Genomic DNA, 12,720 nt, shown 5'->3' with positions numbered 1-12,720 from the left:
TAAAGAGAAATACCCTGAATGTAATCCCTCTCCTACTTCGTCACGTTTCTGTAATGCAAGTTTTTTCTGCCAAACTCTTTGGGCTCTTCTACCCTTGCCCTCTTCCGATTTGAATGAAAGAGGGGTTTTTAAAGAGGGGAACTGTATTTTAGTTAAACACTTCAATACTGTTGACCAGACTGAGCTGTTCTAGCGGTGAGCACTTTCATAGCTGCTGCTAGGTAAGGAACAAGCAAACTGGTATCACAGAGCTCCCACAGGAGGTGCCAAAGAAGGGAAGAAATCAGTCATTCTTGCTGCTTTCTTCCTGCCTGTTATTTTTCTCAGTCCCTTGCCAACCGGTCATGAGCTGTATGGAAGATCTAGCTGAGATGAGTTCAGAGTCCCTTTCTCAGCTGTTTGATTCCTCTGTGTCCTTGTCCTCACCTGCCCCTCTGTAATACTGTCCGCAGTTACTGGGTCACAGTAACTAATTTAGTTTAGTCCATAGCAGCAGATTTCAGCGAGGGAGCAATGGTGTGTGGAGCTGTACGGGCAGATCCAAGATGTGCAGGTACAAATCTGCAGTGAGAAGGCATGGGAAAGGGAGTTGAGGACGGTCTACATTCAACCAAAATGATATAGTGGGTCCCAAACTGACTGCGGCCTGATGTGTGTGTGTTCCCAATCTGTAAAGTGCACAGCTCAGCTTCTTCAGAAGGGTGACTTTGTCTGGAGAAGTCCCGAATGAGGTGTGTTATTATGGTAAGTTAATTATGTCAACTATGGAGAAATAAAATGGCTTTATAGGAAAGGGGCCGTGTAAATAAGTGATGTAAATTTTTTTTAGAAGATATTTTTATGACTGTTTAGTTTGCTGACTCCAGTTGTATCTTTTGGAAAGAAGCGTTATGAAATTGTTTAGTCTACTCCAGTTTCAGTGCTGGAAACCCAGCAGTGTTTTGAGATAACATGTACAACATTCTTCTTGGCCGATTAGTGTTTGGTAGAGATCAAAGGGTTGTATAACAATTAGTTAGTAAATCTGATTAAATATTCCAGTTGTTTGGGTATTAAAATAAACACAATTCCTGAGTGTGTTCAAATTTGGTGCAGGCTGAAATTACCTAGCCATGTCACTTTCTGGATTCTATCCCCTTTTTATGAAAAACAGTGACACTTCAAGCACTGATAAGACCCAAGGCAACGTTCTTGCAGAAGTTTAGTCAAAACTGGAGAACTTCAGAGACGTGATAGAAGTGGGGAGCAGGAAGGTGAAGGCCAAGGATTTTGTTGTTTGCAGTTCTAAAAGCGTCTCCAAGGTTAACTGCAGTTTTATTAAAACTTTGTGTGGTCCTTTTTTTTCCCCATTCAGAGCAGGAAGAGTTTCTTCTTCAAATTTTGCTTCATGTGCTTATTTTTCAGGCGTGCATTTGTCAAGTTTACATAGCTAGATGAAATATTTTTTGCTCTCAGGTTACTTATTTCACTGTTATTTGATTGCTTTTGAGCCATTAAAGTACTGTAATGAGAGTCCTTTATTAAAATGTAAATAATAGCTTCAAGGAGAGTGTAATCAAGTCATTTCAATTCAGAAATTTGATAATGTTGTCAGGATTCTTCATTAAGTCACATTAACATTGACTACTCCTGTTATGGAAGAAAGCATGACAGATAACATATTGTAGGAATTCACTTGAAATATTATGGTATCGTTCTAGCCCAGACTCTTTTCCTGCAGGTTAGTTTAGTATTTCTGTCCTGAATTGCCACAGTAGAGAGTGAAAAAAATTGACGGAGCGTGGCTTAGATTTCAGAGTTGGTATGATGTGAAATATTCCAGGTTTTTTATAGCTACTTTTTTCCTGAAGTCATTTAAATGTGGCAAATCACTAGCGAAGGGCTGAAAACAAAACAAATTTTAGTCACTAAGCAAAAACAATATCCTGTAATCTAAGTATGAAAATGATAAATGATGCTTTAGTTTTCATCCATACCTAAGACAACAATTTCCTGCCATGAGACTTACGTGTTTGTTGTCTGATTTAGCACTTAGCAAGAGAGAGACTGCAGTAACGGAGATGATCTGAAAATTAGAGAACATTTTATTGCAGCTGTTTACTCTCTTAGCCATTTAGGATGCCCAGAGAGAATGTAGGCCCTCTGTCATGGGTTGTTTTTAAGAACAGTTTGTACAAGGCCTTCTTAGATATTGGTGAATTTATTCAAAACAGGATATGTGGTCTCTTCAGCCTTGCGCTCTGTAACTCTCATTGGTTTTAGAAAGATAAGCTCAAGAACTAAGACATGATCAATAGAAGATAAAATGACGAAGGTAGGTACAAACAGTAGTCCAAAACAACTTTCTAATGTTCAGTCCTTAATCTTCTTGCCGATGCTTTGTCTTCGGTCCCTTCCAGCAGATGTGACTTGGTTGGACCTGGCTGGGTGTCAGGGCATGTGTTTAGTGGGATGAGATGTGCTTGTTTAATGTTTATACGAGCAGAAGCTGTACTTAGCTGATTTTGTAGCTGGATTCCTTAGAAATATCTAGGATAGTAGTAATTTACGTAATGTGTGGTTTGACAGCAGTGCTTGATGTTGGGTTGACCTGCTGGCCCAAGGTTAATATTTTAAGGATGCAGTAGCTTGTTTTCTCCGAGTCTCTTGGGCCCTTAAGTGCTTTTACAGATGACTCGTCACACAGGAGCAGCAGCGTGAGCTATGGCTGGTGAAAAAAGTTGGCATGATAATATCTATGCTGGATGAATGTGAAGGACCTGCTCCGGGAGGCTTTTTCCAGCAGAGGCTGAAAGCAGATGTCTGAAGAAAAGCAAAAGCACGCAGGAGAGAGGTTTGCAGATGTGTTCCTAGTATCTGGCACTCTACGGCCCAGCACTGCCCAAGCCCCAAATAATTTATGCTGAGTACCTCCTGGAAGAGTTTGTTTCTGTTCACTTATGTTTTGGAGACGTGAACTTTTAGCTCCCAAAGCATCCTGTAGCAGGGAGGTGTGTGGAAGAGGAGATAGCTTTTTCCTTGCTGCTGGTTTCATGTTTTGCCCTCTAGTTCTTGGACTGAAACAGCTTCCCAGGCTTCCAGTTCTTGTACAGGAGTCAGTAAATGGCCATTCCCGAACAGCTTTCTTGATATCCACCATGGTTTATCATCTTCCCACAACTGTCTCTATTGCAAACTTGTAAAATCCTGTTCTGCTTTACCTTGTTATGTGATCAATTTAATTCGACTGATCACCTTGGCTATTCTGTACAGTTTCCAGCTGAGCTCTGTCATTTTTGAGCCACTGGAACCAGAAGTGCACGAGATATCTAAGACTTGGTGGCATTGTTCTGATTTTTCTTTTGTTTTCCTCTTATTCCTAAATTTGTATTTGGGATTTTGGACTGCTGCTGAGCAATGTATTAATGCTGTCATGGAAATATTTATTTTCATTCCAAGATGACCCTTTTGTGATGCTTCATTAGTCACAGAAACTGGATCATTCTGAATTGCTTGACACTGAATTTCATCTTCTATTTTCTCATCTGCTGAGCAACTGCTTAGTTTGCAATATCTTTCTTTACCAACTATATAATTTTTTAACATTTGTGGCCATCTCATGCTTTGTTCTTGTTCTAGATCATATACGGTTCAAATGGCACAAGCCCAAGCAGAGATCTCATCAGGATTCCTCTAGAGTCCTCTTGATTGTGGAAATGTCCATTTATTCCTGGACACTGCTTGGTATTTTCTAACGATTTCTTCAGAAGGATCATAAGGACCTTCTCTCATATTCACTGTTACTTAAGGGTTTTTATGGCTTTTTTTTGTTATTGCTGTTTTTTGTTGTTTTTTTTTTTTTTGTCCGTGGTGTGAGATCTTGTCAAATGCAAGTTCACAGACTGCATCTGCTGACTTTCAGTCATCTGCTTGTGTGTTGACTCCTTAAAAAGAAGGTACAATGGGTTTGTGAGATGGGACTTTTTCTCTACAAAAGCTGTGTTTGGTTCTCCCCCAACTCATTGTGTTTATCTTTGTGTTCACTCCCTCTGTTCTATGGCTAAAACAATATTTTTTTAGCAACTTGCCCAGTACACACATCAGGTGTCCTGTCCATGCCTTCCTGGCTGGAGTGTTAGCATCATTTTAACATTTTAGGTGCCTTAAGTCTTTGGATTTGAAGCAATTTTAGGGACAAACTTGCACAGTACCATCAGTAACCTGGATGTTTCATCGTTTTTCCTTACTAATCTAAGGGCGGTGTGTCCTGCCAACCCACTATTGTTTGTTTTGTCTCTGATTTCTGACCTCTGCTACTGGTACTTCATGTCATGAACTTGCTTGAAATCCCTGTGAAGAGGGGTTCTGATATGGGAACCAATGTGAGCTTCCTTGGAGGGAACGTGAATGCAAGAAGAACATTGAGTCTCGTTGCTTTAACATTACTGCCTGTGATTGCTTGTTCTGAAATTTGATCATCTCTTGGGTCCATGTAACTTCTGCCTTTGATACGTTTTAAAAAGGCTTTTTAAACGTTGATATCTTTTGGATGTTCTTCTATCAACTCTTTTTCTGGGCCAAACGCCTTATGCTTTTCTATTTAACTGCTGTACATGTTGATTTTTATTTTACTCAGTTGGCTAACAGAGAGCTGTTACTATGCCTAGGAATATTTTTGTATTGCAGTGTAGCTGCTTGTATCTGAGGCTTACGATTAAAATAGAAGGCAGGATGACTGGAGATTCTTGGAGCAATTTTGGTTTGCTGTTTCTGTGAAAATTCGTTTTACTGTTAAGTCATTCCATGTAAATGGCAATTGTTTAGGTAGTCCATCTTCTTATTTGTAATGTAAGTAAAACCTCTTCCACAGAAGAATGAAGAAAAGAACAAGTGGGGACAAGCCATGTAGGAAATAAGTAGTTTCACCTGCAAAGATTGATTTCATTGCAGTTATATCTATCATTTAGGTGTGAACTGCATCTGGAGAGGGACCAGCTTTTGTAGATCCCTGTTATCTGCTCCACCACAGTCTTCTGAAGTTCAATCTCTGGCAGATCGAGGTGATGCAGCAAGTCGTGAAGCAGGAACTGCTCTCTGCACTCTGCAGGAAAGAGTCCTGGTCAACAAGGGAAGATGATGTAGTAATCTAAATAAAAACAGTGAAGCACTCTAGCTTTTATCGTTAGCCCCCTTCCTTCCCTCCTCTCTTTCCCCCTCCACACCGTGCGTCAGCTCATTGCTTTTCTCCCAGTTCCGTGCATTTATTGCCAGAGTGATCATCTTTCACTGTGCTAATCAGCCTGTGATGATGTGGTCTCCTCCTAAAAGCTGTCTGCAGTGATAAGAGTAAGACAGGCCCAAGTAGAGATTAAAAAATATCTTGTCTGTTTTATGGTTTCTTATTTAGTTTTACTTAATCTTCAGACGTGATCTCAGTATTTTGTACAGATCTTGAAGCTAGTTACTAAAAATGCACTTAATGCACTTCTCTGTTGTTGATAATGAAATTGTGTTAGGATTGCTGGATTTTCAGCAGAGTTGTACGCAAATGTACAGCGTCATTGTAAACTTCAGTACTACTCCACAATGTTTGCAGACAAAACAAAAGCAGCATTGAAACTACTTTAGAGAGAGCTACAGTAGAATCTATGAAAAGTCTGCATTGTTCGAAGTAGCAAAAAAAAAATCTGATAAGTACAGTAAATCTTAAGTTTCGTTAGCGAAAGAAACATGCTGAAATTGTGCAATTTCATCCTGCCAGAGATTTCCTTTTGCTTTCAGTGCAGCCAGCTTCTTTTCATGAACAGGTCACAGTAGTTAGGCACACACAGTAAGCAGATTTATGCTGTCTTCGGAGTTGTACATGAAAACTCCTCAGTGCTTCAGGCTACGCTCTGATTTCCTACATTCTCTCACATGTTAAGCTTTTTTTTAATTTGGTATTAATGTTTCTTGGCATCTTGCAGCAAGGCCTGGTTGGTGCCACTACAGGGCAGAAAGCGCTTAGGAAGGAATAAAGGTTTTGCCTTTCCCAAAGCTGAGGCCTTATTTGTAAGCCTGATTGCTTGACTATCTTACCATGCTTATTTAAGGTAATTGTAATTTCCTTTTAAACTCTTAAGTGCTCCAAGCACATGTATTTTTGATTGTTACATGGAAAATATTTTATTTGCTCTTAGAATAGAGGTGGAAGTCTAGTTGGAAGGGCCCTTCAGAGACCATCGAGTCCATCGGCCTGAGCACGTCAGGGCTGCCCAGCAGTTAGGGCACATCACTGAGGGCATTGCCCAAACGCCCCTTGAGCACTGACAGGCACGGGGCAGCACCCAGCTCCCCAGGAAGCCTGTTGCAGTGTGTGCCCACCCTCACAGCACAGAAACATTTCCCGATGCCCAGCCTGAACTCCCTGGTGCAGCTCTGCACCGTGCCCGTGCCCGGCCATCGGGCCCCAGGAGCGGAGGCCGGCGTCTCCCCCTGCGCTTCCCCTCCTCAGGAGGCTGCAGAGAGCAGTGAGGGTGCCTCTGGGCCTCCTCTCGTTGCCAAAGATGCTCACAGTTGGACAACTTGCTCAGAAAGATGCTGTGAGGGCCAGGACTAAAGGCCTCACTAAAATCCAGAAGGATTACATCCGCTGCCTGCCTTTCCCTCACCTGCCGAGTGGGTGACCTTATCGTGGAAGGAGATAAGTGGCTCAGGCAGGACTTTCCCATGGCGAACCCATGTTGACTGTGCCTGGTCATAGCTTTGTTCTTTAAGTGCCTTTCAGTATCCCCCCGGACACTTTTCTGCATAACTTTTCTCAGGACCGGGGTTAGACTAACAGGTCTGTAGTTCCCTGGGCCCTCTCCCATGCCCTTTTTGTGCATGGGTATAACACTGGCCAGCTTCCAGGCGGCAGAGACCTCTCCAGGCTCCCACGACCTTGGCTGAATTGTTGAGAGGGGTCCAGCTTGTAGCATCCACAAACTCCTTCAGCACCCTGGGGTGAATCCCATCTCACCCCGTGGACGTAAGAACATGGAGCTGCTACAACTCTTCCTACAGTTTTGGTGATCACAGATGGAAAGCCATTGTTCCCACAGTCATGGTCCTACAACTCTGAGGACCTGGCAGCCCAAGATCTGTTGTTACTGTTAAATGCTGAGGAAAAAAAAAAAGGCAAAAAATACTTACCCTTTCTTATTAGGTGACTATCTGCTTCAAGCGTCGGTCTCGTGTTTTCCTTTGACCTCCTCCTGCTGTTGGTGTACCTGAAGAAGCCTTTTTTGTTGTCTTAACACCACACTGGCTGGTGTCGACTCAAGGTGAGCTTTGGCTTTTCTCGTTTTCTCCCTGCAGATGTGGGCTGCAGCTCTGTCCTCTCCCTCTGAAGCCAGGCCTTGCTTCTTGAGGTCACGTATTTTCTTTCTCTGCCCCACTTCCAAGAGTTCCCTGTTCAGCCAGGCCCCACTTGCAGCACAAGTCAAGACCTCTTTTGGAGGTCTCCTGGATACTGATATCATGAGGGGTTGTGTTGTCCAACTGGTGGATGGGACTGAGTGAATTTCAATTTACCGTGTTAGTACACGTAAGCTGCCCCCTGAAGCTTGTGGCGTTTTGTCTCACCTGGGGCCCACCTTTCATCTTGGTGATGCTCTGTGGGGAGCAATAATGACAAAAACTGGACAGAATAAGTAGCAGCATCAAGAACCACGATGCTAAAACTTGTACCTGCTGGGTAGAGGTGGGCTTTGCCATGCTTCCTGTGGCAAACTCCCATTAACAAACCTGTGACAGTAAGCTGTTTGGAGAACTTGCTAATCTTTTCCGCTTCCTTTCTCAGTTTGTCAAAACTATCACAATAAATACTTAGTAAATGAAAGGTTAATTTTATAGTTAAAACCCTGGGCTTGAATTCAAGAAGTCAGTTTCCATTGCTTCCACTGTGGGATTCTCACATGGATTTAGGGTAAGTTGCTCAATCTCTTTGCCTCATTTTTTATTTTTTTATTTATTTCTTGTATCTGGTAGATGAGAGAAAGGCCAGGCTTTTATATTCAGCATTCAGCTTCTTCCTCAGTGGGGGCGTATCAACAGTACTGCAGTAGGAACAGAATAATTTCTGTCTTGAAAGAAATGCTGGTTTAAGCACCGAGTTACTGTTTTTACTGTCCTAATTGGCACGTTCACCCGAGGAAGCAACGCTGTGTTCACAGAGTGCATGGCAAAATGGGCCCATACCTTGCTTCATGCGATCTCAATTCAGCTTTCTGAAGACTGTGACACTAACTGAATGGTAGATTTAAAATGTTTAAATACTACAAATCGCTTTTTTTCCTTGTCTTTTTTTCCTTGGCTTCAGCTAAAGAGGTAGAGTGACACCGTCGCTGTGGATTATTAGAGGGAATTTTAATAATTAGAATTGCATGAGGATTCGGAGCCGTCATCTGCCCCATCCCCTTCCCAAGTGCTGGAGCTTCTCAGTAGCTTCAGATTTCAGTTGTCTTCAAGTATCTGACTTATTCTAGCAAGAGATCTTGGGGATAATGTTATGGGGTTAAATTTTGCGTTCCTTCATGTGGCGTTTGGCCCTCATCTGAAGCCTGATACCCTTCTCGTGTAAATAAGCTCAGTTGACTCCAGCGGATCTGCTTGCACGAATGAAGGATGGTGGTAACGCATCTTTAGGGCATGGGTTCCAGGACATTTGGGTTGTGCGTTTCTCTTAAATATGCTGGATACAAAGCTCATAGGTGCTGGATTCTCACATGAGTGATTTTTTTTTTTGGGAAAAAAAAAAAGTTTAGAACAAGCAGTCATTAGCAGTATGAAAGCTCTTGGTGTATTGCATGGGCATCATCATCTATGGCCTTTGCTAGCTCCACAGAGCAACTAGAACTCGGCGGCCTTTGAAAACCCCCTTTAGTTGCTAACATTGCAATGGAAAAGCATGTTTGTGTAGGCTGCTCTCCGGTCTCCCGTCGCTGAGGACAGCAGTAGAGCTTTTTGGATCTAAATAAGAGACTTGGGAAAGAATGCCACGCAGCGCATCGAGCTCCTGAAACTTGAGCGGTCGATATTTTTGTAGAAGAGCAGCATGAAGCAAATGCTTTATTTTGTTTGTGCAAATGAGAAGAGCATTGTGATGCAAAGCAGTATCCTGAAAAGGCAAATGTGCTTTTTTTTTTTTTTTTCCCCGTTGTAAATATCCCAGCTAAATACTGCAGTAATTGCAAGCAGAGCTTGGCATTTTTTCTCTCTATTCTTTTCATCGATATATTTTAACAAGTCCTCATGAGACTATTAAAACGTCTTAGTTTTTGGAACATGTGGTCTAGTGGGGATAACTTTGTCTGCAGATGCAGTGGGCTGGCAGCTAGGTTTTGCATGTCTTTTCATTTCCCTCCAGATCCTCTGACCCGGCGTAACCTTTGGTCTCCCTCTGAAGGCCGGGGTGAAGGAAGTATGAGCAGGTGACTGATGATCACTGTCAATACAGCCTGCAGACAATATGTGAATTACTTTAGCAGTCTCCCTCTGCCCCCCCAGCTCCCCCTCCCCTTCTCCTCTCTTAAATCAACAAATGCAAATAGCTGCCTCCTTATTTGCTGCTATCTTGGAGGCTGCCCGGGCAGCATGGGCTTTGTTGTAGTCCCTGCCTAGTGAAAAAAGCGGCTTCAGCCTTAAGTCAGAAGAAAAAAATACCAAATGGGACCTGAGCCCCCCCCTTAATGGCTAATGCTGCTAGTATTTGGTCCTCTGGCGTGTGCAGGTAGGCGGATGCTGTGCTGAGAATCCTTGCTGTCTGTGTTTCAGGAGGGCTGCCCGCAGCGGTTAAACTCCTTGCTTTGTTGCTCTTTGTCTGTAAATATCCTCCTGGAGAGGAGAAGGGGTTGCCCAGCGGGTCGAAGCTCATACCTGTGCTTGTAGACCCTGCTGCCATTGCACGTAGCTCTGTCTGCAGCACTGGCTTTATTTGCCATGGGAGAATGGATGTGCGTGTGCGAGATTTCAGCAGAGGCACAAGGAGTTTGTCAACCCATGTTTACTTACGAGTTTATGATCCTTTTATTAAACACCTAATTGCGTGGCATGACTAAATAAAAAGAGCTGCATTTTACCGTCGTGTAAGCCTAATGTAGGACATAATATATAGTACTGTTTAGTACAGCATGCAGTTGATATTTGTCTGCTTTTCCAGAAGCATTGCTCAATGCAAGTTGTCACTCAGCAGTTCAGATACATGAGCCTAATGCCTTGCCAGGAGGTGGTTAAAATTCTCCTCGGTTTATTTTAAGCTGTCATTGCCTATGAAAGTAAGTTTGGGTACAGACAAATATAAGGAAAGCGATTGCTTTCCATGTCGAGAAGGTGGTCCTTCTCGGGTACCTAGGGATATAATGTCTGTATTTAATGTCTTAGGATTGCAGCCAGCCGTAATGAAGGAGTTTCTCCTGACCTGCCATTCAGGACTATTAGATTAGTTTGGCTGAACCAGACAAATCAGTGTATGTAAATGCTCCTACAGCTTTAGAAACGTGTGTCGATAGAACCTGTACTTTATAAGAAGTCTGCTTGCAGTGTGTAGTTCGTCTTGCCTTGACATTTTATATTGCAAAAACTTTGTAACAGGTAAATAAAACTTCAGAGTTAAAGTAACAACAGTTGTAAAGCTGGGTAACTGTTCAGGTGGCCATCACTTGTGCAGCGAGATGTTAAAGCTGCTGCTTAATCTCCAGGTATATTCACAAGATCTCTTTTCAAATATATGTTTCATTTGCTTACCAGAAAGTCTCAATGTGCTAATAGTCTGGGGGGGGAGAAATGTTACAAATTCACCAAAATCCAAAAAATTAACTTTTTAGAAGTCACCCATGTTAAAGTTTTAGTCTGCAGTAGTCCTTTATATCAGGTGCTGGTGACTGACACAGTCAAAGCCCACTTGGACCCTCGCTTGTAATACTTGTAGGTCACATCACCTGAAGCTCACAGCGTTTATAGTTCAGGTGGATCATGGGGAGCTTTTCCTGCATCAGGGAGCCACAAAAGGCTGTGGGAAAGACAGTATCATGCTAGAAATCCAGATGATCTTAGTATAAGGGCATGAAATGCTTTCAAAGATGCTGTGTATTCTCTTTTTCCCACACCTCCTGTAACAAGGGTGGTTTGCTGTCACAAAATCTCCCATTTTCATCCTCTACTTCCCTCTCCTTTTCAGCTTCTGCATCTGCCTGCCAGCAACCAGTCCAAGAAACAGCACGTAGCTCTTCCTGGGCTCTTTGGGTCATGGCTTTGTGCTGGCCGCAGGTAGCACGGTGCAGGGCATCTCCCTGATGCTGTGCCCATGCACTTAGGTTCTGTCTGACATCCTCCTGGTGTTTTAATCCATCTGTTGCTAAGAGAAATGTCACAACAAAATCAGCATTATTACTTCAGAGAGGTGAGACGGGTGGAAATGATTGCTAACTAGCACGTGTAGCTCAGAGAAATCTGATTACAGCTTGCAGGTTCGCATCAAATTATAATGCAGTCAGAGCACATTCATGCCGGCTCCATTTCGTACTGCGGTGGGCGATTGGAGAGAACCACTTCAGTGTTACGAACGAATATAGATGTTATTTTATGCTTTAATTTTGGAAGTCCTTCTTCTAAATAAAAATTGAAGTCTGGATGGCTCCTGGCAGAAAAAGCTGGGTACAATTATGTGAACTTAACTTTCTAAAGTAGCATTTCAGACAAATGCCTATTCGTGGTACTTTGCCTAGCACCACTTTCTCCTCTTCAATTGGATGATTTCTTCACTGCTCCAAATCGCTTTGTAGCTTCCTAGAAGTAGTCGGCGTGTCTTGTGGTAGTGGGAAGTGCTGTGAGAGGAGAGGGGATGTATTATGGGCTGTATAACTTGAGAAGCATTTCGAAGGCCTTCTTGATAAATGGCACTCTAGCTTGTTATAATGAAAATTACAGAAAGCATTTATAAGGTGAGTGGATTAATACTTTTTTTTTTTTTTAATTTTTATTTGAATGTGTTTCTTTTTTTCTTAGGCAAATCCCTCTAGACTAATGGGTATAAGAGTTTTCTCTTTGGCTTTAAAGAAGTTGAATAGTTTCGTGCCAACTGCTTGAGTTCAAACTATCCACGTATATTTCTTTTTCGATGTGAATTGTGCACTACACTTTATTTTTTTTTTTTTAAGCCTTTATTAGAAAAGTTGCTTTCCATCATTCATTTTGAGGTTTTTCCCCCCCTTCCCTTTTGTTTTTGTTTTTCCTCAGTTGCCATTACAAAGAGCAGTGCAAAAATCCAATCTTCCCCTTCCAAAGTGACCCGGCGTTCAATGCAGTCTCCACAGAAATCTGCTCCAGTACCAGCGCAGCGAGGCAGGAAGCCAGGTCGGGGCAAACCCCCTGGACAGTCTGCAGTTCCCAAGAAGGGCAGGTCTCCTAAAAATATCCCCCTGACCAAAAGCACCTCTCATACTGAGAATCTTAAAACAAGGAAAAAAAGTTTAAAACCGGGAAAAAAGGTTAGTCCTTATCTACTATTTTACTTTATATTGCGAAATTTTGTAGTGAGAATTTTTTTATTTATTTTTTTTTTAATTTGATTTTCTGGCTTTTCTTCAGCCTTCAGGGCTTTAACTGTCTTCAGAAGTTGATTATAGGAAACAACCTAGAATAGCTATTCTGGAATATTTTAGGATAAGCTTCTGTGGATTATCTTATTCTAGAACAGGAATACCGATTTAGATTGATTTATGG

The 12,720-nt window shown here is 42.3% G+C and overlaps 1 protein-coding gene across 3 annotated transcripts in view; it reads left to right on the top strand.

The window, feature by feature from the left end:
- The window catches only part of SCML2 (Scm polycomb group protein like 2), a 66,734-nt gene that overhangs the window by 32,895 nt on the left and 21,119 nt on the right, over nucleotides 1-12,720 (top strand). For all 3 annotated transcript variants that reach the window (XM_082761073.1, XM_082761072.1, XM_082761071.1), the window contains one exon: nucleotides 12,235-12,485. In XM_082761073.1, the coding sequence (XP_082617199.1) occupies nucleotides 12,235-12,485 (251 nt within the window). The remainder of the gene's footprint in view (nucleotides 1-12,234; nucleotides 12,486-12,720) is intronic.

The sequence above is a fragment of the Aythya marila genome (assembly GCF_965140915.1).
Source record: "Aythya marila genome assembly, chromosome: 1".
NCBI classification, from domain to species: domain Eukaryota; kingdom Metazoa; phylum Chordata; class Aves; order Anseriformes; family Anatidae; genus Aythya; species Aythya marila.
Note: the sequence above shows the minus strand (reverse complement) of the source record. Positions and strands in the feature narration are given on the sequence as shown.